Raw genomic sequence first — 24,284 nt, forward strand, 5'->3', positions numbered from 1 at the left:
CGCGGGACGGCGTCGGCTCCGGGATCCGCCTCTCCCTTTCGCGCAAGAACCACCTCGGCGGCCCGGGGCTGGGGCGAGGGCACAGGCGCCTGCAGGGGGAGAGGCGGGGCGGCCCCTCCCGGCACCAGGTATAAACCGGGGTTGCGGAGTAAGGACGAGGCTTGCTCTGCTCTTCGCCCCCGCCTCCGGCGCCGCCTCCCGCGGCCGCGGGCCGAGCAGCACCGGCGCCGCTGGACAGCGCTGGCGGCCCCGGGGCCGCTGCGGGCTCGGGGAGGAGGCGGACGGACCGAGCCTGGGAGGGCGCTCCTGGGGACGAGGGCAGGCAGCCGCTGTCCTGACGGCGTTCGCTGCCCGCAAGGCTGAGGATTTCTTGCTCACCTGCCCACCGGGACAGGCTCGTGCGAAGAGCTGAGGGGCAGAGCATGGGAATTTTTATTTCCCTCCGCCGCCGCTGCGCCGTTGGACATTCTTCTGCATTTCTGAAACGAGAGAACTCGTCAGAGAAGGAGGAGGAAGAAAGGCAGTAGGGAAGGGGGGAGAAAGTTGGTTGACTTGCAGAAAAAGAAAGCTTTCCAGTGGCTCCTACTGCACTTTGCACTAGAGACCCTCAGTCCACCCGAAGCTGGAGGATGGAGCCAGAGCTCTTGCCCGATCTCACAAGAATGCCCCTTGGGGAGAATGGGAGTGCCCACTTGGTGCCCGACACAGCCTTGCAACTCCCAGGGAAGGGCACGGCCATGTTCATCATCCGCTGTGTGATCCCGTCGCTTTACCTACTCATCATCACTGTCGGCTTGCTGGGCAACATCACACTCATGAAGATCTTCATTTCCAACAGTGCCATGAGAAGTGTGCCCAACATCTTCATCTCCAGCCTTGCTGCTGGTGATCTGCTGCTGCTAGTGACCTGTGTCCCCGTGGATGCCTCCCGGTATTTCTCTGAGGAGTGGCTCTTTGGGGAGCTGGGCTGCAAGCTCATTCCTGTCATCCAGCTCACCTCTGTTGGTGTCTCTGTCTTCACTCTTACTGCCCTAAGTGCTGACAGGTAGGAAAGTTGGGCTGCCAATTCTCAGCTCTCTGCAGCTTGGGCTGAGGCTGTTGGAGGTAGCATGAAAGTTAAAGTGCTCCTCTGGATAAGGTGTCCCTGGTTTGCAGTCCCCTTATTCCAGCTTGTCAGGTGGCCATGCTTCTCCTTCCCTCACTGATGATGGCAAGTCCGGTATTAACTGAAGTTAAAAGGTGTCTGGAAATGGGTGTGCCTGGGCCTTCAGCTTCCAGGGTGTTAGCTGCAAGAACTGGGTTTAACCCTGTCTTCTGCACTTCTGGGATGGTCCTGTAACAGCCCTTATACTGAAATCTTATTCATTTGAGGAAGGTTTTAGATGCCAGATATGACCCTTGACAACTCACAGTGTTAAGCTCACAGGCAGTGAGAAACTTAAACCAAGTGAAACACAGAGGTACTTTTAATACATTTGTTTCTTTCCACTGAGAAAGTGTGTGTGTGTGTGTGTGTGTGTGTGTGTGTGTATCTGTGCCTTAGTAGAAGAGCAGGTTACCAGAGGTGACTGCCAGAACTAGATTAGCTTCTGGGAATTCAGAGGCACCAAACTGTTCTGTTGTAATTGTCAGTCTTAAAATTTTGTTCAAACTATTCTTTTTGTCTTCTGAACTTTTAGAAAATGAGAAAAAAAAAAGAGATAATACCCCAAAACAAAGTAACACTTTCATCTCCAGTACTTGTCAAATTAGGAAGAAACAAAGAGCTAGATCCCTCATTTTCCCTCCCAATTACTGTGAATGGGTATTTAAGGAATTTACAACAACTGAGTGGCTGTTGGAGTGTGCTTCAGGCTATGAAAGACAAAATCTTGCAGTGTAATTGCAACCTTAAATTAAATGAAATTATCTTTCTTCTGTTATCTAAGCAGGGTTTTTAAGTTTTAAGATTTTTTTAATCTTAAGGGTTTTTTAATTTTTTTAATTTTAAGAAATTAATTTTAAGAAATTAAAATGTTTAATTCCTTCTTCATAGAAATTACCCCATTTTATTTTGTTGGGTTTTAAACTGAGCTACTGCATTATATTGGTGCATGATGTGAAGTCTTGAGTTTAGTAATATATCTTCACAATTACAGTAATGTTTCTTTAAAAATTGTAATCCTCTTTTTTATTAGGGTCTTTAATTTTTTTTTTTTTTTTGCTAATTCAGTAAATTGTTTGATTACACGGGAGGATAGTCTTCAGCAGACATCAATTTCAGTTGTGTTTGAATCAGGACCTAACATACTTGTCTAAAAAGACTTCGTAACTTATGAAAATTTGTTATATTTTTTAATAAGAGCATGCAAAACATACCTTAAAGTGAACATCTGTAACTCTCTGATTAACTCAGTTAAAGAGTATGCAAAAATCTGTCCTTAAAGAGCCAAGGAAGCCCTGCAGTTCTCTTTCTGCTCTATTTTGACTGCTTAAAATTATGATTGTGGTTGAAATCTTAGTTGAAAAGGGAAGAAGTTACTTGTAGTGAAGATCATCTCCCAGTGAAACATAATGTGAGAGAATGCCAGTGACTTAAGGATTCATTCATTTGCATTTTATATGCATTTGGAGCACTCATTATTTGATTTTTCCATATAATTTTATATCCTTCCTTTAATATCAGTAAAGATTCAAGAAGTAATAGTGCTGAGTCTGTTTACACTGAAAGCATTTAGAGTTGCACATACCAGAAAACAGCTTCAGTTTGTGTGCTGAGATTGTATAAGCTCATGATAAATACATTCCTCTAGCATTTTTTGCAGTTTGCAGCATAGACCAATATCAGAAATGGTTTATAGTAGGAATTTAACAAATCTGTTTCTTTAACTTCTGCAGTTTAATTTTTCACTACTGAGGAAAAAAAAACACAAGCATTTATTTTCCAGTCAGAAGATCAGCCACTGACTTCAGAGACCAGTCTCCTAGGGGCCCAAGACATTGCTGAGTGAAGCTGGCTGAACTGTCAGTGGAGTTTGGGTTGGAATCACATCTACTTTTTTTGTGCACTTGTGTTGAACTAGAGGGTTCACTGATGTGGAGGGGTTTGCATCACACTAATTTGTAGCCTGATCCTAACATGTGTCATCTTGACTAGATCAGTTATGGGTAATTATGATGGCAGATCAGGAGTGGTGGCAGCCAAGAGATGCTGAGGAGGTGAGGCCTGGCTGGGTGCAGTGTTTTCTCCAGATAAGTGAATATAGCATAGCATGTTTGTAAGCAGTGATGTCACTACGTGGGCTCCATTATAATCCAGTACATATTTGGTCTGATACACAATGTCTTCTCTATCTCTTTCACAGATAATGCTCAAGGTACATTTTAATATATGATAATTAAAGCCTTTCCTGCTTTTTATTCCCTGTTGCCATGGGACTGTATGGAATGCCAAACATTGATTACACTAAGGAACAGATTTAGGAATATTTAGAATTCTTTGCAACATGCCTGCGTGAATTAAGATAAGGAAGGTTGTCTTGGTTTCCACAAAGTAATTAGCACTTATTGCATATGTGGGAATTCTGCATGATGGTTTACATGTATGTTGATACATTTAACAAAAGCAGCTACAGAAGCTATAAACTCTGAATGATTGTTACTAACAAACCGAAGATTGAAGGAAGAAAAAAATAGTACTATTTGCATATATATATTTTCTAAAGTTGCCTAATTTCATATGGGTTTTTGTCACAGAAGTCCCTTTCAGCATCGGTAATGCTTTCTGTGTGACAAACATGCACCTTTTAAGAAAGGAAGCTTTGTTATCTTGTACTGAGATTGTTTGAGTTTTGGTTTGTTTGTTTGTTTGTTTGTTTGTTTGTTTGTTTGTTTTTTGCTGTGTGTACAAACATGATATGAAATTTTTAATTGTGCTTCCCAGACTTCCCCAGAGCGCACTTGGAGACTGAACTTAGCAGCACACAGCACATCTGTCCGAGGTTGCCCACCCCATCATAGGAATAGCAGCTGGTTCTTCCCATCCTTGAACTCCTGATGCTCTGGCTGACCAGGGAGTGGTGCCCAGATGCAGCCCCACACATGTTGGGGCAGAGAGGGATAGGAGGCCAGCAGTAGTGGTGGGGATGATGATGTCAGAGATGATACACTGGTGGTGCAGGCTGTTGGTGTCAGAGCAGGTTGCAATCTCCCTCTCCTATGGTGTGGGGAAGGATCTGTGCTGCTGAGCCAGCCATCCCTTCTCACTGCCATGCTGGCAGATGTGTAGGGACAGCACTCCTACCCCTCATGGCCACTCTTCTCTATTGTGGAGAAACCAGACCACCTCTGGAAACGTTAATATTTCTCTGGTTTATAAAACCGAGGAAAAAAGAGAAGGTGGATTACAGAAAGAGAAAACCTAGTAATTACAGTGGATGACAAATGAAAAAAAAGAAGGGGGCTGAAGGACAAAAATATACAAAACAACAAAATAAAAGGAACTAGGAGTGCCATAGGGCAGAACACCCGCAGCAGCACTCAGCATACCCTGAAAGTGCCCACAGGGCTGGTGTGTGATGGCCAGGGATGAACTTCCTGAAGATGTGATTGAACAAGGAATTAAAAATGGGCTCTCTGAGCTTGTTTCTCCAGGGTCCATGGACTGCAGTTTTGACCAGATCTAAAGGATGTTGCTGAAAAAGTCCCAGGGCTTGGTGTGGTCTTTGATAAGGAAGATAAAAATAAAGAGTTGATAAATGTTGCCAGAGGGACTGCAGCATGGCACACATGAAGAAAATGTGTGCCAATACCTCCTCATTGCAAAAAAGGGCAGAAGCTAAAGATGAACCTGGTTTGGGCCATCCCATGATTCACTGCTCTAAGGAGTACCTTCCAATTTATGTCCATGTTGGACCATGCAGTGAGCTCAAGATGCAAACTAGGCCCATGAGGCTCCTCACCGTCTTCTCAGAGTAAGACGTCTTGCTGCTTTGTTCCTGGGAAGGAGTTTAGGTAGGGCAAGGACATGTTCCTGGTAAGGAATCCAGGTAGGGTTTTCAGAGCTAGAGGTCTGAATGACACATAAACCTTGGTGTACAGAAGTGACTGGAAAAGCTCAGGAGGTAGGGATTTTAGAATGAGTTACAATGTGTGCCTTTGGCCATTACTGCATTATTGTGTGGTACCCACAAAATGCCAAGATACTGGAGTGAACAGACTTTGAAGGAATAAGTGTCAGTCTCTTCAAACAGTTCTAGATTTGTCCCGCATAGTCTTTCCTTTTCTCCTTGGCTGTCGTTTACACCTCATTTTTTATGTGATCTGTAAAAATAGGATTCAATTTAATTCTGCTACTTCTCCTACATTGAATTTGTTTTCTAATGAAGGATTTAAATGTGTTAGCTCAAATGCAGTCCTGCTACACTCTAATGGAGACAGCAAAGCTGAACTCACCCTGCTGCAGTTAAAATAGCGTCTTCATTGCTTTCTTTCTAAAAAGTGTGACATAAGGACACCTTTGATGAGACAAATACTTGATTAACCAGGTAAGAGTTTGAAAATTTAAATTCATACTTAAATAACTAAATACAGTGCCTGACTGAGAAGTTTAAAATATATTCCATAGATTTGCATAGCTAAACTATTTGATCTTTCGTTTGTTTTATTTCTTCGTTTATTTCCTTTAAATGTGTAAGATTGCAATCTGTATTTTTAAAACTGTAAAAGGGCCCAAAAATGGTTTTTGCAAGTTTACTATCTATGTGATGACTTCTGATGACAGCTGATAAGAAAATTCATTTTGGCTCAGTTTGCATGTGTGTTGTCTCCCATTTCTGGGGGACTAAGGAAGTGTTTTGAAGACACTCAGAAGTGTGAAAAGCTGCACTAATAACTCCTTTAGGTTTTTCCGTTAGTAATAGCTCCTTAATAAAAATTTCTTTTTACTCTTCTCAGAATTTACTTACAATTTCTTCATTTGTTATGGAAGATGCTGATTCAGGCTGAAATACAGTGATTGGAGAAACGTGAAATCCTCATTTCTTATTCCATGTGGTGGAGCAGGTGAAGCAGGAAAGTGGACATGATTTCCTTTTGAGCTCAAATAGCTGATATTCAGGGACAAAAGAACCTTTACAAGGAAAGTAGTATTGAATGACATCTTGAAAATTACTTACAATTAACTGAAGAATAAAGAAAAATTGAGGTAAAGGTAAAATGAAAGATTATCAGTATAAGAGAAAACCTGTATATAGTAGATGGGAAAACAAAATTATATAGACCAAGTAGAAGTATTGAATCTTCTTAGAAACACAAACACCGGAGGTAAATGTATTGAATAAATGAATCACCGAAGAACATAAAATAAATCATGGTCCAGATGTTTCTCTCACTGTAGGCTGTAGCAGTATGGTTATAATATGAAATAACAGGCAAAGCAAAAGAAAAATGAGTCGTTTGGCAAGCTTTGTCTGTCACATTTTTTCAACCAGCATTTTAGTATATATGTGCCAACTTGATTTACAAAATAAAACTTGCTAAAAAACCTTTGTCAAATTAAACAGTGAAGCCTGTTCTCACCTATCTCCACTCTAAAATGTTCTAATTAATTTATATTCATTTTATACACATTAAAAGGATATGATGGCAAATATTTCTCAAAAAAAAAAAAAAAAGGATGTCAGAAAACTCCCACAGAATACTGCAGAATTTTATGTCTGGAGTAGGTTAAGTTAACTATTCTAGGGTAATATTGTCCAAGCCAGACAAGTCAAATCAGCTGTTGGAGAAATTCCACTTGTGACCATCTTTACACAGCTGAAAATGATTTCTCAGCAAATAAAATTTTCCTCCTAAGTTAGGCAACTGTTCCCCAAACTTCATACAGACACATACATCTGTTAAACTCCTGCCTTTGTGGCTGTGTCCTGTGTGTGCTCTTCAACTCATACAGAAGCAGCTTAGATAGAGGATGGCAAAGTGAGAAATGACTGTGATGTTTATCCTAGTCCGTGATCAATGCAGTGGCTGTGTTGTGCTTTGACTAATGCAAATGCCAGTGTCTGATAGCCTTTCATAGGCTGCAACCTCAATCCTGAGGGACAGTTTCAAAACCATCCCTCCTGTTTCTTTGATCAATTCAGCAAAAGCCTGTGCCTGGGACAGACAAAATAGCTGCTAAACAGCAGATGCAGCCCAATTCTTACCAAGCATGTAAATCTCCATTCATTTATTTTATCTGTTTGCCTCTTGCCATGACATGGTACAAAATTTCCTTGTATATTATGTTGCAACGGGTTAATACAAATTGAACTGTTGGAATTCTCAAGTCTGCATTTATCAGGTCCTTAGAAATGATGTCAAAGATCAAGTATGCTCTACCAGTGCTTTCTTTAGGAAAAAGCTTTTACACGCTTACTGTGATGATAAATTTGTTAGAGAATGAATAATAGATCTCTTTTATATGTGTGCAGAGTGATGGAACTCTCAAATACCCTCCTGACAAGGGATAATTTAATTGAGTCCTCATTTTAAATAGTTTAATTATAGAAGAACTTCTGTATTTATCATATGAGTTTGGCTGCAGAATCATTCTTCCAGACTATATGTTCCTGGTGCTAAATTATTTTTATGTGTTTTTATATGTACTAAAGAAACAAGGTATATGCAATCACAATCCCTATGTCTAAACATGTATCTCCACTACAAAATTCTAAATCCATGCTGAGATTCAGCTCAGTTTGACAGTGTAATCACAAATGGCGAGTAAGTTATTACTAGTTCATGAAATTTGTGGAATGGATGAGTAAACCTTCTCCAGTGTCCATTAAAGAGAAGTGTGTTTTGGCATTGACACAACTTGTCAGATATCAGAGAAAATAACCAAGAGACAAACAACCCACATGAAGCTTGGAATAATTACATCTTCTGCATGCCCATTTGTATATTTCCAGCTTTGTGAGAGCATGTATACATATAAATTGTGGTGTGTGTGCAAACATGAGAGAAATGTATTATTCCATATTTGTCATTGTATCTCATATGATTTTGTTTTTTTCTTCACATGACTATCCCAAATATGGTTTCATTTTTTCCAACTGATTTTCACAGTTTTTTTAATAGTGTCATGTTTGTGTTTTGGGTCCAAGTTTGTTTGATTGTTTGTATTTTAAGGATTGCTATATTAACTTTTTCCTCTGTGATTTTTTTTTAATCTTCCCTTTTTTTTCCATGGTATGTACTTGTTTTTTCCATCTACACTGATTACAGGGTAGACTAAGAACAGAAGTTGCAAATGAAACTGAACTGGAAGCTTGTTTAAAAGTGGCAGAGTAGAGCCTTCTAGATGATAATACTGGAACAAATAAATTAAGTTGCTGCATTTTGAATTTAGAAATTAGAGATTTGAAGTCTAAATTCTCAAATAGTAAAATCTAAGTCTGTTCTAGACATATTAGTAGAGGTTTGGTTATTTAATTCTTCCTGACTTGTAACATTTCTAAAAATCATCTAACCATGTGATGTTCTCCACAATAGTATGCTATCTGCCATGGCATGGACCATAACTGAGTTCCTCAAGGAAACGGGAGGAAATGTTTTGTAACAGCCAAACTTTTATAAACCTAAACTGGCACTGAACATAGTTTATACTTAGGATTTCTGCTTCCAGGCACTTTAGTTTCTGTGACTGATATTTTTATTGACCTTCTGATCCATCAGTGATGATTTTATGAGATCTTCTTCGTTCAGATATGTATAGATATTGTTGCTGGGATACATGTAGTAAGCATACAGTGAAGATGCAGATAAGCATGCATCTTTGTCTCATCAATCTAAAGGTAGTGGTATCAACAGGATTTGGATCAAGCCCACTTGGAGATACGGGTTTCTCTTTTCTCAAAGTCCTTTGACCCTGCAAGTTTCAGAACATGAATCCTGCAAGAATTAAACAAGATTAGTTCTAGTTTTCTAAGGTGTGGGTTTTATTTTTTTTTTAAAGATGGAGATAAGAGGACAAGTGAACAAAGCCAAATAGTAGGTAAGGTGTCCTAGCTCCACATTGCAATACCTAATGTCTAGCCTAGGTGCTGACTTTCCCCTCCTCCTATCCACCCTTCCAGAGCATAATCCAAAACCCAGAATCCCAAATAAGTGTTGGAATGAGGTAAATGCTCCAGAAAGGCAATAAAAGCCAAGAGAATACACATATTAACCTGCCTTGTACTTTAAGAATAAGGTTCTCTCCTCACAAGTTAATTTTGAGCCACTGTCTAGGAGGCCTTGATCAATGACTCTCAGACACCCTGGCTGAATGAATGGCTCCATTGGAGAGGCAGGTACCAGAGCTGCCTTTACCATGGCAGTTTTTTGAAGGTTAATGACTTTGGTGTGCTCCAGTCATTACTAAACCACAATTTTGAGATCAGGCTCCTCAGCTTTTCTGTGCTTAGTTACAGGATCCTAATGAAGCTTAGATGCAAACTAAGTAGGTACAATCCTGGCATGCACAGCAGGGGAAATACAACTGCTTGTTTAGTTTAGAAGTCATGACAGAATGGGCACAGCAGGTTGGAATGGGCAAACCATTGTGCAAGGCTTCTGGATAATATTTCTGGGACCAGGCAACTGAAAGTGAGGGGTTTTTTTGCCATACACATAAATATATTTGTGTATGTTTATTTATCTATATCTATATATATTTATATACTCACAATACCGTATTCAACAGTACCAAAGCATAGGCCTGAGCACTGGAAGTCAGCCATTTGTTGAACAATTGTTAGAGAGTCCATGGTGTGGTTTTCAAATGTGTCAATTAATATTCTCCTAAACAATTTCTAGGGATGATTCAGTATTAAACACAAGCCCAGAGGCCATTACCGATAGAAGTGGAAACTGCCTAATTTGGTTGGAAGTGATGGTCTCATATTGGCATATTAAAGAGTTGAACTAGTCGTGGATATCCGGCCAATGCCATTTGTTCTCCAGGCCTAAGAATAGACTCGGGCACTATTTAGTTTGCTCATATAGATGTAGCCTAAGTCTTTATTAGATTACATTCATGTTTGCTTGTCTTGTCTTGTCTCTCTTTCTTCTTTTAAGAAGAAACTTAGAGAAACTGCAACTCTAATGAAGACCTATTTGTCTGTCTTAAGATATGTAAATATATCAGTGACTTGGAGTTATCAAACCTAAATATAAATTTAATGGGAATACTGACATATATGAACTTTTCTGAATAATAGCCACTGAAACAATTTACTAATATTTCTTTCGGGAGGAGAATTGAACAAACTACTGATGGTACTTTTAACTAGTGCAGTTATAAATAAATGGCTTTAGAGAACTAGAACTAAAAATCCAAATGGTGGGCAATGAGTTAGCATTGCAAGATTTGTACGAGCTTGTAAGAAGCATGGTTAGCTAATGGGAGGTGAATGGCAAGAGGAAGAAGTAGCAAGACAAGAAAAAATGAAAAGGAAAAAGAAAATTCCTTCTCTGAAACACTGAGTGGACAGGACAGATAATATATTTCATGCAGAAACTCTTATCATCCTGGGAAACTTCTGTTTTGATTGTTTTCAGGGTGGAGAAATCATCAACCAAAAGTTTAAATCAGACTTTTTTGTTGAAGCGCTATTGATAGCTTTTTGGCTCAACAGAGAATATTTCTATAGAGTAGAAAACTTTTTCCCCTTGGGAAGGTCTTGGGATTTTCCCCTTGAGGAACACAGAATACATGTAATTGACATTCACTTTAAGTGTGTTTACACATGGTATGCTAGTCTTCATTTCAAAGATTTCAGAGATGCTCATTCCCATGTGAATGCAATTCTCTGCCTTTAAGAGAAAAGCACAGAATAAAAATGTTGGGACTATCTGTGGAAAAAAAGAAAAGATTAAGGAATGTACTTTGCATTTCAAGAATTTGTAAGAATAAAATAGAATAAATGCAAATTTCAGACAGTTTGCCTGTTGTGAAAGAAGCTCTCACAACTGTGGACATCAAATAATCCCATATTGTTTTCAGCTAGATAAATTGTTCTCCTCTTAATGATTCAGCTGGAGTTGAGTCAATTGAGTTGCCATACAAGGAAAAGGGCTCATCCAAAATTTCATTCTATTGTAGTGGAATGGACACTGTATTTGTATTTTGAACAAATACTGACCATGCAGCTATGTTTCCATATTCAGATATATATATATATATCCTTTTACATTGTTAGGTTTTTTGTGATTGAAATCACCATGCAGTAACACAATAAAAGATTAACATATGAATGGCTTTGTAAATGACTCTAGTTTTTCAGGAAATGCAGTACTATGGCACAGCAACATCACTTAAAAAAGCTTATTTATAATAAGGCAAATTATACCAACCCCTCCAGCTTCAGGATTGAAATGGAAATTTAAGCAAAGTAAGATGGATTTGCCCTGCCTGAATTTTGTCTCTCCTTAGCTTATGACATTGCATTATTATATTTGTTTTCATTGTGATCGCATGCAGAAAACTAGGTGATAAATTGGGGTCCTATTTGTGGTAGGTGCTATATAAACAGGAATGAGAAGAAAGTCTTTGACCTGAAGGGTTTTTAAGAAATGACAACAGACAATCCAGAATCAAAAGGGCAAGGAGATACTGTGGCAATTCTGGTTAGAATTGTAGGCTGTTACCTTAGTCCAGTGGCTGCCTAAATGTTGTCTAGTTGCTTCATGTTTTCTTTTGAATTTGTTTTTAAGGGCATCACAACAAAGTACTCTAGAAAAGGAAGCAGTAATGTAATGGAAAGAAAGCTTAACTCTAAGCATGGAGCAGCTTCTTTTGAAGTCAAGTGTATGGGAGAGGAATAGCATTGTGGAAGCAGCAGAGACAGGAACAGAGCTTTCCTTCTGGTTTGAAGCTGACAAGTACCTTTACAAAGGGCTTTGAAAACAAAGGTTAGGAGAAATAGATAAAATAGATTGGTGTTTATAAGGTAGTAACATGTTATAATGCTGGAGGAAGAAGATACTCTTTTCATCAATTTTTGGGGGTTGTGTAGAACAGAGGAGATTGCTTTCTAATGAAAAAACACTATACAAACAACACCAATCTGCAGAATGAGAATGGGCAAGTTTGTGCTTGTGTCTGTTGGCAAAAACCACAGCTCTAAAGAAAAAGTTTCCTAAATTGGGGTCCCTTTGTCAGCGGTCATAATAATAAAGGTTATAGGAAGACAATTTACATGAAGGTTTCTAATTAAAACCAAATGCACATTTATGAATATTTCCTGAACTTCATGTAACTCTATAATTTTCTTTTTTTCCACCAGTGAAGTAAAGGAAAAGATGGATTTGCTTACTACTTTGACTAATTTGCACCCTTGTTCAATTTACTGGTGTTTTTTCAATTGATAGAAAATATGCTCTTTTTAATTTGAATGGTTGGTGGTATGTTTTAGCCTTACATTGGTTTTATACAAAGGAAGAGGTTGTGTGTTCACTTTGGAAACACATTTCATTCAGTTTACATTTGATTTTATCTGTAACTTGTCTCTTTCTACTCTATATCTTTGCAAAGATACGAACAAGATGACAGATTTTGTAAAGCACTTAGTGCCTTTTTCTTCTTGTTGACACTGAGTACTGTGAAGGGCTGAGCCCTAGGAAGAAGAGGGACACCTTGTAGTCAGTAAAGGAGCAAGTAGAATAAAAGAAGTTTTTTTGTACTAAACTCAGCTGTTTATAAAAAGGGGCACTTTGCTCCAGTGCCTTCCAACTTGGTCAGTCATAGCTCAATGAAAAGCAAGCTATTTGCTGAAACAGCAATATAGGCCAAAGTAGAAATATATGCCACACCTTTTGCTAATGTGACAACTCTGAAAAGGTCTTCCATTTAGAGATTACCTAGATCAAATGCTAGAACAACTATTTGTGATATGGTCATTGTCTTGGGTCATAGGGCTGTGGTCAAAATAGTTTGAAGCAAAGCAATGGGAAAGAAGAGCTAAAAATAATCTGCAGTACAATATATTATTTTTGTCCAATGCCCTCCCCATGTCCCAAAGACCCCAAACCAGCTCTTCCCAAAGAACGTAAAGTTTTTTAAAAATGAGCAGATGTGAGGACTTGACGTCACCTCAGTTGAATGAAATGGAGGGTCTGTCTCTGTGTAATGAAATCAAGGCGGACAGCAATAGGAAGCAATTATTGAATAATAAGGTCACAGTTTGTTTGGGTTGTATTCATGCTTTGCAAAGAATCCTCTGTCCTTCCTATGGCAGTATAAAGGATTTCTTTACACCTTGGTATCCAGGGAGTTTCTCATTCTGTGTTAGCAGAAATGGTAAACATAAATTAACAAAGGCAGTTTGCTGTGTTTCATTTTCTACTGCATGATAGACTGGGCGAAGACACAGTAAAAATCTTTCTGAATTCAGAGAAGATATGCACATAAATAGCCATTATTTTCAATTATTTAGTGATAAAAAAAATTATCACAATTTCGAGACAGAGGACTCCAAGGCACATTTTGACTCAAATATTCTCAGAAGAATAGGGTACCAAGACAGTGCTCTGCTCCAGATGTTTTCATGGCATAGCTGGCTGCAGTGCTGGCTGCCAGCAAACTCAAAGTTGCTGTGTGGAACTTTAGAATCATAGAATCATAGAATTAACTGGGTTGGAAGAGACCTCCAAGATCATGAAGTCCAACCCTTGATCCAGCCCCACTGTGATTACTAGATCATGGCACTCATTGCCACATCCAGCCTCATCTTAAAAACCTCCAGGGACGGTGAATCCACCACCTCTCTGGGCAGCCCATTCCAATGCCTGATCACTCTCTCTGTAAAGAACTTCTTTCTAATATCCAACCTAAACCTCCCTTGACAGAGCTTAAGCCCATGCCCTCTTGTCCTGTTGCTGATTGCCTGGGAGAAGAGACCAACCCCCACCTGGCTACAACCTCCTTTCAGGGAGTTGTAGAGAGTGATGAGGTCACCCCTGAGCCTCCTCTTCTCCAGGCTAAACAACCCTAGCTCCCTCAGCCTCTCCTCACAGGACCTGTTTAATCCAAAGTTCATCAAATATCTCTTCATGGTGTTAAGAAGCTATGAACTACCTGCCAGGAACTGCAAATTAGCCATAAAGGATATCTGGGATCACAACTCTATTTTCCAGTAGTCCCTTCAGTGACTATTTGGGTATAAACTAACCCTTGGTATGTATTTAGACCCCTGCTAATACCCATACATATTTAAATGTCTATATGCATGTATATGTATCTAGATGCTTGGATATGGAGTTTTATCACAGTGATAGGCATCTAAGTTAGAGTTCTCAGCCTAATCTCACTGTATAGCTAACAGAGAAAAATAAACACCTCAGAGTGTGATTTAATACACATGAAATCTGAATCACTCTTTGAAAGTATATCTCCACTGACTAAAAGGACCTGAAGATGGATGAAGTTATGTACCTGAAGAATGAATCTCTCCTGACTCCTTGCTTCTTGTAAAATTTTCCTTTAGATATTAAAGAAGAATATTTTTCCCAATTCTCAAAACTTCTGCAGGTTTAGAAAAAAACGCAGCCATTTCAAATCACATTGAAAATAAAACCAAAAAAATTGAGAAAGCTAAAAAAACCTTACGAGGCAAAGCAACCTTCCAAATTACTGTCCCTTAGACAAACTGAAATACTCTGTTTAAGGTTTAGTTTTTAATGAAAACATTAAAACATAATTTACTTACATTAAAAAAAAAAATCTAACAAAAACATTAAGGTATCCCTAATAAATTTTTCTCAAGGTATACTTGCCCTTTCAGCATGTACATTTTCTTGTGGAAAATTTCAATTTTTATCACTTCCTGCAATGCTGTTGTTTAATAAAATAATTCCTGATCAGAGTCTATCTCTGTTTGTTTACTTTACTTTGCTGTAGAGTGATATTTCCATTCTCTGTAATTCTTCCTGTTTTTATTGTTAGGGATATGAAATTAGCAATTCCACAAAGGTTTGTATGTAATCATATTTTATGAGACAGTTTTCCAAAATGCAGTATAGAGCAGCAGCTTCCAACTATGGATGGGGAGATGTTTACTTTATGTAAGAGTTTAATACTTTCAGGCCATTGGGAGTAATTTCTGCTTCACTTTATGGAGATGCATGTATTCCTCTGAGGAGGACTGGGGGCTGTCCTAGACTAGGAAAGCTGTGGTGGTGGACAGGAAAGAGCCCTGGGCTTCAGAAGCTGTGGAAGGAAGGAAATGCTAATTGTGCATGTGCTGGTACAAGAGGGAGGTGGAAGTACAGAGGTAGGATGTGCATTTGGGGATTTGCTGGGGGTATTTGGAGAAAAAAAGAGCAGAGTCATGGCTGATTCTGGGCTTCCACCACACTGGCTTGGAACGGGCACCTACAGCTGCAGGTTGCTGTGCCTCCTTCTGTCACCTCTGATGAATATGTATACAAATTGAGGTAGAGATTTAGAGAATGCAAATTTAAGAAAGATTACAAGCCCCTTGACATTTAAAATAAGAGCAAAACATGACATTATTTTAATCAAAAGTATGAAGTGATCTTGTACATCACATGTTGAATTTGAATACCTTTTAATTTGCGTCTGCATTTTGATCAATTTCAGGTACAAAGCAATTGTAAATCCCATGGACATCCAGACCTCCAGTGCAGTGCTATGGACCTGTCTTAAAGCCACTGCCATTTGGGTAATCTCCATGCTCCTAGCAGTTCCTGAAGCAGTGTTCTCCGAACTGGCTCACATCAATGACACAGATAATGCCACATTCACAGCGTGCATACCATACCCCATAACAGATGAAATGCACCCAAAGATCCATTCTGTGCTGCTTTTCCTTGTGTATTTCCTTGTCCCTCTTGTGATTATTAGTATCTACTACTATCATATTGCAAAGAGTTTAGTAAAAAGTGCTCACAACATCCCTGGAGAATACAGTGAGCATTCCAAAAGACAGGTAAGCAATTTGCTTTTTACATCCTGTTGTAAGATTTGTGTGCGGTATACACTTACAAATGAAAGTAAAGGAATTATAACACCCAAATTGTTGGATTTTGCAGAGGATTAGTTCAGTTTCCACATGAACTAAGACAAGGATTATCTGAAAAATCTCCTCGTTTTCACAGTTACTCAGTATTAGGCACAGGATGTAAATTGATATGAACAAGGAAAAATATAAAATCAGTGCCATCAATGCACATTCCTAACAGTAAATGACATTGGTACATGTGCTTGTATGTGCAGTTAATGTAACCATTACTTGTGTTCATACTAAAGAATGATGTTTTTGTAGTTAATGCTAGTGGCTTCACCTATCTCTGTAGGCAGCCATTTTGGGAAAGAAATCTTTCATGAACGTTTGAGAATTGTCCCTCTTTTATTTGTGCTTGGAAATGAGAAAACTGACATAAGCAGGGAAAATTTACGTAAGGGATCTAAGGTCTTCTCAGACCAAGGAGTGCTGAAAAGATGAACACAGAGCATTAACGGATTATTTTTTTACTTTCTCAGTAGATCTTCCTTGGATATAATCCTGAACTCACACTTTTCTAGTATCCTTTGTGTTATAGGTGCTATAAAACTCTTTGTATAGATTCTGTATACCTTTGAGACAAAGCTTTTTAAAATGCTGGACAAAGCCATCTTCCCTGTAAGGCACAGGAAGCAATAGGATAGCAACATTAGCAGGAACACTTATATGTACGAACAACAGTTTTGCAGTGAAAGTGCGTTGACTACTTTGCAATAGCATTAACAGTGATAGAGAGAAATATTTATGCCCATTAAAACAATTTTGAATGATTTTCTCTTCCCGTATTTTGTAAAACTATTTCCATAGTAACTGAAATCTCCTTGCATATATAGTATGTACATATTCATTTAAAGGAAAGACCACATTCCCTCATGTCCTTTTTGAGCAGCATTTCATTTCTACTCTAGTCTGTTTCTTGTCAAAAGTGCATACGTATTAGCACTTCAGGTATTATTTTATTTTCTTGTGAAATATAGAGAGCCTTTTGGCTGAACTTTCTAGATGGAAAAAAAAATTTATATCACATTTCTGAACTTACATGTATTTTCAAAGTAAGAACATATTTTTTCATTCTAAGTGGGTTTTTTTTTTTTTTTTTTTTTGTTTTTTCTTAATCTATGAGGCTCAGAAGAATAGAAAATTCCGGTATACTTACATATCTCCCAGCAAGAGGAAATAAATTCAGACTATTGCTATCAAATCATGTTTCTTTAGGCCAAGCATAAAATTCACTCTATGCCTTTGCACCTTTTAGTTTGCTCTTGCAATCTCAGTGCAAATGCTACCAAATTGAAATGTTAGAGTTTTCCCATCTTTTGGGAATTTCCCACTGGTTTTTGTAGATAGAGACAAGAAAACTACTTAAGGATTATTTTCACAAATTTTGAAACCCTGTTAGAATAAATTTGCTTCTTTTTTTTTTTTTTTCCCCCCCCAGAAAATTGGGTAGAGCTAGAAAGCTTTCCTGCGTTTGCAAAACTTTCATACCTCATCTTTTAGGAGGAATATGAAGAAATTTTCTGCCTCTCTTTGGTGCCTTCTACCTGGCCAGTTTATCTCTCTCTCTCTCACTTTGCTGTCCATTGTATAGGCTCATATCTTGCCAAATTTTCAGCCATTCTCAACAGCGTCACTGTAATCCGTTATACCTTAGTACTGAAATTAAGGTACATTTCATTATTGAAGATTTAATGGAACCTTTCACCTTACTCTGTAATTAAGATGCTTTATACTGTGTAATGCAGTTCTGGTGGTTTCTCTAGGAGAAACTGAGCTGAGGCACTCAGGAAAAAGAATGGGATATAAATATATATAATAATATGGTCTAGTGGTTAAGGGCGCGGCGCTGTCACCACCGAGACCCGGGTTCGATTCCCGGTCAGGGCCACTCCCGGGCAGGTGGAGCTCGTTAGCCCTTAAAGGCAACCCACCTACGTCCTAAGGACCTCGCTGCCACCGTCCAAGCTCGCTTGGCCCCGGCAGATGAACCTTAGGATTAAAGGGTGGGCTCAGTTCCGCGCACACTGTGTCTCACCTAAAAAATCCAACGTGCAGGCTGGAAGGTGTAAAGACCTTCCCCGGATCTTCGCTCGTAAAGACTGGCCATTATAGAATAGCTAACACCCTAGTAATGTCTCTACATTTCATTCACAATGTCTCTAGATTTTAAAGCCAACAGTTTCTAAATAGCTTTCTAACTAAAACTTAAGTTTCAAGCCAAGTACTGAGGGGTCATCAGAAAAGATTATGATTCATGACATCCTTTGGTGCTTGCTTTCAGGCTAAAAGCCAGTGTTTCCTTGGGTCATGAATCAGTCTTGCTGCATATATCGCATACAAAGAGCAACATTGTGTAACTGCAAACAGCTAGGATCTTTCAATGAAAGTAAATTGAAAGTGTGAAAGTAAATGAGACAGAACAAGTAATTCAACCCCTGAAGGAAGCATTTTTACTGGCCTTAGTTATGATAGTTGTTGAAGCTAATATAAAGCAAAATGCTACATGTTTTAATTAAGTCTGTTATGTGGAGTAGTTCTATTTGTTGTTGTTCATTTGGGTTCTTTTCATCTTTTTAGATGGAAACTCGGAAACGTCTGGCAAAAATTGTTCTAGTTTTTGTCGGCTTCTTTGCTATCTGCTGGTTTCCTAACCATGTGCTGTACATGTACCGATCTTTTCATTACAATAAGATTGATCCATCAACAGGACATATGGTTGTTACCTTAGTGGCCCGAGTGCTAAGCTTCTGCAACTCTTGTGTCAACCCATTTGCACTGTATTTTCTCAGTGAGAGTTTCAGAAGGCATTTCAACAACCAGCTTTGCTGCAGGAAGAAAGCTCAGCAAGAGAGATCTGCCAGCTACTTGCGTAACTCTTCTGCCATTCAAATGACTTCCCTGAAAAGCAATACCAGGAACACAGTAACTACCATGACACAACTGAATGGGCACAACTTGAAACAAGAAATGTCACTATGATTTAATATGTGTGATTTTTGACTGTGAAACAAATTTGAACATTTTATTTGCAGTTTGTAACTCACTTTTGGCTCTTGTGATTAGATGCTCTGAGTACTCAGAATAGAGGATCTCTCAAAGTCCAGCCAGTGTGAAGTTCTCTCACACCTAGTCTGACTCTTACATAGAAGTGAACAGTACATTTTATTGAGAAACCAAAACTGACTGGTGTTACACTGTACTTTAAAGGAGATGCTAGAATGTGTTTAACCTAAAGGAAAGCAGAGTATCTGATATAATATTGCTTTAAGAAGTATAGATTTTCTGATCTGAACAATATGTATTTTCAACTGAATATTGATACTCATGTTTTACTCTGATAGATTTTGCATTATTTTAGCTGTATGGTATGTACAAACATTGCTCATTAAGACTGTTAGGCATTTTGGACTCAATTAAAGGGCTGTTGCAACACATAAATTCTAGTTTCAGATAAAAAAATATTCAAGTATTGAGCGCCAGGTCTTTACCTCATTTAAATCCACTTTGTTTGTTCACTTTGGTAGACATGCATGATGAGATATTACTCTTTGAGTGTTCTGTTTGCTGCTGAGGTCAGAAGTTTATCTGCTAAAATTTCATTCTTTTCATGGTTAACATATCAAATGGAAAATGTGTGCAACATGCAGGTTTTCTATAACTCAGTGTCTGAAAGCTTATTTCTCTGTCTGTTAAAGCTGTGGCACCACTGGTTTAGAGTTTCTACATGCTAGATATTTGCTGCTAACTGATGTTCATATCAGTACAGAGCTAAGAAGGATGCTAAGCGTACTGGGAGGGTTGAACATTGAACAAGATAAAATTCGGAGTGGCTACTTCAGAGAGGTTCCGTGGCAAGTCTTCATACAGCTCAGAACAGTCTCAGAGTGCAGAACCCAGATTAATACCAGACAAAACCAAACTGAAGGATGCCCTGCAGGGGCGCACTCAACATACTCTGATTACTAATGATCATCCAGACCATGGGGCCAGACAAGTCATAATCTGAAACAACCCCCAACTAATCAAACATGGGGAGCTGGCATGAGTAGCTGGCATTGGTTGATCAGTACCAGCTGTTTACTTTCTGTGTTTAGAGCACATGTCTTATGAGGAGTTTCTGAAAGAGCTGGGGTTGTGTAGTCTGGAGAAAAGGAGGCTCAGGGGGACCTTGTCAGTCTCTACAGCTCCCTTAAAGGAGGCTGAAGCCACGTGGGGGTGAGCCTCTTCTTCCAATTAATAAGTGACAAGCTGAGAGGAAATGGCTTCAAGTTGCGTCAGGGAAGGTTTAGATTGGATATTAGGAAAAAATTTTTCACTGAAAGGGTGGTCAGGCATATTTGAATAGGCTACCTAGGTAAGTACTGGAATCACCATCCCTGGAAATGTTGAAAAACTGTGTGTATGTATTAGTTGGGGATATGGTTTAGTGGTGAACATGGTGGTGCTAGGATAATGGTTGAATTTGATGATCCTAGAGGTCCTTTCCAATTTTAATTACCTTGTGATTCTGTTTTATGCTATGAGATCTACTCCTCATGCACACACCATACCAGTCTCAACAAGGCTCCAGTACTGTTGAAAATCTGGCACTTTTTCTTTTCCTGAAGGCCCATATGCATAAATAGTCAATGCACTTCTGCGATAGTTTTGATCTAGATCTGAAAATCCTATGTGATCTGCCTAAAAGGAGGATTTTCAAACGTTTTCTGTTAGTCATCCCAGTGCCATGGACAGCATACATCTTTGTCATCATTCCTAGGAGGACGTTTTCAAGGTACATGATCAGTGCAGACCTGGGATTAAAACAACTGGGAATGCTGTGTGAGGCTCTAGTACCAATTACCATCATGTCCAGAACAAATTTGCTAGGAAGATTTACTGCTCTTTTTTCAGTCACAGATCTATGGTAGGGATACCTCATACAAAGCTTGCAAAACTGCCCTTTAGATCTCAAGAAGGCAAGAAGTTCAGCTCTAAAATAATATATTTTTAAAAATGTTTGTTAATCGCTTCACATACCAACACAGGTAGTCAACTAGGCACAAAGACTGAAACCTATTGCTGCTACTCATACAAGGCTGTTCATATAAAAGCTTCTGAGGGGAGTCAGAGCTGATTTCCCCCTTACACAGCTGCACAGTGTCAGATGAATAATTATTCCCAAGCCAGGTGAGAGGCTAGCTGGGGCAGGGTTTGTTTCGTGTCTAAGCTTCAGAAAGAAAATGCTCACAGTGTCCTTCTTAGGAGAAAGGGTAATAATGGCAGATAAGGGCACCCTGTGAAATTATTTTGTTATGGCCAGTTCATGAGCCAAACTTACTTTTAAATACCTTTTTCTTTGAAATTGGATGGAACTGCTCCAGCACAGATCTCTCTGTCACAACACTGTATCCTGTACTTCTGCAGTGACTTGTCTAAGGTGAACACTAGAAAGTACACCAGAAATTAAGATTGGATTTCAGAATTAGTTTCTAGCCTTATAATTTCAAAAGCTGAAGTGCTAATGCACTGTAGCAGCTCATTGTTCTTTTTGTCCTTATTTATGCACTTGCACTTATTTAGTTCTGTTTGTAACTGTGGAACCATCAGAAGTTCAAAATGTGTTTCTCAATTCCCCCATCTTCAAGACTAGTTATACCCCTTTTTTAATTTTTAAAGCAGCAAGAAGTTAAATTGATGTAATCTGCACATAGTTTAGCCAATTATCTGAGAAAACATGAGCCAGCAGTGTGCCCGACTGGCCAAGAAGGCCAATGGCATCTTGGCCTGTATCAGGAATAGTGTGGCAAACAGGTCCAGGGAAGTGATTTTTCCCCTGTACTCAGTGCTGGTGAGGCCACACCTGGAGTGCTGTGTCCAGTTCTGGGCCCCTCAGTTCAGGAAGGATATTGAGGTGCTGGAGCAGGTCCAGAGAAGAGCAACCAGGCTGGTGAAGGGACTTGAACACAAGTCCTATGAGGAGAGGCTGAGGGAGCTGGGGTTGTTTTGCCTGGAGAAGAGAAGGCTCAGGGGAGACTTCATCACTCTCTACAACTCCCTGAGAGGAGGTTGTAGCCAGGTGGGGGTTGGTCTCTTCTCCCAGGCAGCTATCAGTAAGATAAGAGGGCATGGTCTTAAGCTCTGTCAGAGAAGGTTTAGGTAGGATATTAGGAAGAAATTCTTTACAGAGAGGGTAATAAGGCATTGGAATGGGCTGCCCAGGGAGGTGGTGGATTCTCCCTCCCTGGAGGTTTTTAAGATGAGGCTGGATGTGGCACTTAGTGCCATGGTCTGGTAATGACGGTGGTAGTGGATCAAGGGTTGGACTTGATGATCTCAGGGGTCCTTTCCAACCCATCTGATTCTCTGATTCTCTGATTCTATGAAAAAAATCTCCAGTTACCACTCAACAGGGAAAGTAATAGATTGAAGTTCTTAATGTCATCCAGCATGGTCCAGTTAGATGGACCTATAGGGTGATGTAATGTAGTTAAAGTTGTGTGCAGCATTCAAATGAGAAAACTTATGAAGTTCAGTATGGATCAGCTCCATACTACCTGCCCTAGCAGATTGCAGTTGCCCTGTGGCTTCAGTGACTCCTTGGAAGGCTTTCCACAAAGGAGTCAATTGATTCAAACTTGTAAATCTATGTGTAATGGTTTAAGAAACTGTCATCCTGTCATGGTTTAGGAATGGTATTCCATGATCTAGTGTTCCCAAAGTTTTGGATTCTGCACTCAGTCTCAAATCCTTTTTACTCACAAATATTTTATACCTGCAAAACACGAAAACTTAATCTTCCTTCGTCAATTCTCATTGCTGATCACTGACTGCAACCAAGTTTCCCATTTACTTTTGCTGGTTTTTTTTCTGGTTCTCAGCTCCTTATTTTGTTTGGCAATCATTCTACACTGCATAGCACTTCACAGGACTTCTAAATCCATTGTGTTATTTACTTCCTAAATACATTTGTCTGATGTGGACATTACCAGATGATACAGGTGCCCTACCGGAAAAATAATAATCTAATTTGTAGTAGATTCAATGCTTGTGTTTGATGTGTACTCTTCACTCAGCATCTTAAAGTGCTGTGTGTGTTATGGACAGCATGAGCCAGCTCTCTGGCAGAACTGCAAGCTACATTATGTTCCTTTTTGTTGCGAAAGGAAGATGTTCCGAAAAGACTATAACTTCTTCTTGTCAGGAAATCAACACGATTTTGGTTCATTATTTCCCAGGCCTAATACTCAAAGTCTGTTTTGAGTAAGTAACCTAAACTGTATATAACTCCTCTCAAATTCTTGTAGCATGGTGTGCCGGAATCGGTTAATCTGTCTGGAGCTTTGCTAGGTGTATTGCTAGCCCAATATGCACATTTTGGAAGTGTCTGTTACTGTGTTTCTGTACATATTGTTTACAAGTACAGCTGTATATATAAAGCTATTTTCAGAGAGCACTGCTTGTTAACAATTAAAATTATTGTAGAACACATTTTATGAAGTATTTTCTTCTAACTGTAGTCAAAGAAACAAAGGAAACCTATAAATGAGATCATGTCATCTTTTCACATACTGCATTGAGATCTGTGCTAAAACAGTTGTTAAAATACCACCTGATAATTTTTTTCTGATATGAAAACTTTCTTATTTCAGAAACATCAGTTCTTTTCTGTCTTCCTCTCATAAATTTTGAGATGGTTTCTTTCAAACATATTTTTGCAACAATTAAGAAAACTACCATCCCTTCTCAGTGTTTGAAAAATGAGGGAATAGAGGTAATTACTATTTCCTCACTGTAAGACTTTTATTTTCCTCTAGACTAGAGCTAGTACAAAATAAGTCTGATAGCATCTTGTCACTCCACCCTGTCAGTCATCTAAGCATTACATACACTGGTGAATTCTGAAATGTCAGTATGGTTAAATTCTGAGACACCACATATGATGTGATTATTATCTTCAACAAAACCACTTCAGTTACAATATGGAACAAATCTTTGCAACACACCTACCCCATAAATATTTTTCTTAGCTCAGTCAAATAGGTTCACAGAAATTATGTTCCAGGAGTTAGCAGGGCTGATTGAGAAGTCTAGGTTCAAAGGGGGAAGAGGGTAAGACCAGGCTCACTACAGATGAGCCTAGAGCTGGCATACCTGGGATGGAGCCAAAACTATTAGCCCATTTGAAGTGCATCTACATCAATGCACTTCATATGGCCAGCAAGCAGGAGGAGCTGGAAACCATTGTACAGCAGGAAAGTTATGATGTAGTCGCTA

At 39.1% G+C, this 24,284-nt stretch overlaps 1 protein-coding gene across 1 annotated transcript; it reads left to right on the forward strand.

The window, feature by feature from the left end:
• Nucleotides 1-517: 517 nt before the first annotated feature.
• Nucleotides 518-23,618, forward strand: NMBR (neuromedin B receptor). Its single transcript, XM_050316863.1, has 3 exons — nucleotides 518-1,045; nucleotides 15,605-15,953; nucleotides 18,606-23,618. Exons 1-3 carry the CDS (start codon nucleotides 630-632, stop codon nucleotides 19,005-19,007), a joined length of 1,167 nt encoding a protein of 388 aa, XP_050172820.1. The 5' UTR covers nucleotides 518-629; the 3' UTR covers nucleotides 19,008-23,618.
• Nucleotides 23,619-24,284: the final 666 nt, after the last annotated feature.

Source organism: Myiozetetes cayanensis, unplaced genomic scaffold (assembly GCF_022539395.1).
Source record: "Myiozetetes cayanensis isolate MyiCay16 unplaced genomic scaffold, myiCay2020 scf2-11, whole genome shotgun sequence".
NCBI classification, from domain to species: domain Eukaryota; kingdom Metazoa; phylum Chordata; class Aves; order Passeriformes; family Tyrannidae; genus Myiozetetes; species Myiozetetes cayanensis.

Excerpts from the sequence above, each read along its gene's own strand:
- NMBR (XM_050316863.1), top strand. The coding sequence starts at position 630 with ATGGAGCCAGAGCTCTTGCCCGATCTCACAAGAATGCCCCTTGGGGAG. Across the intron at positions 1,046-15,604 it reads ACTGCCCTAAGTGCTGACAG|GTACAAAGCAATTGTAAATC; the intron begins GTAGGAAAGTTG and ends GATCAATTTCAG. Across the intron at positions 15,954-18,605 it reads GTGAGCATTCCAAAAGACAG|ATGGAAACTCGGAAACGTCT; the intron begins GTAAGCAATTTG and ends TCATCTTTTTAG.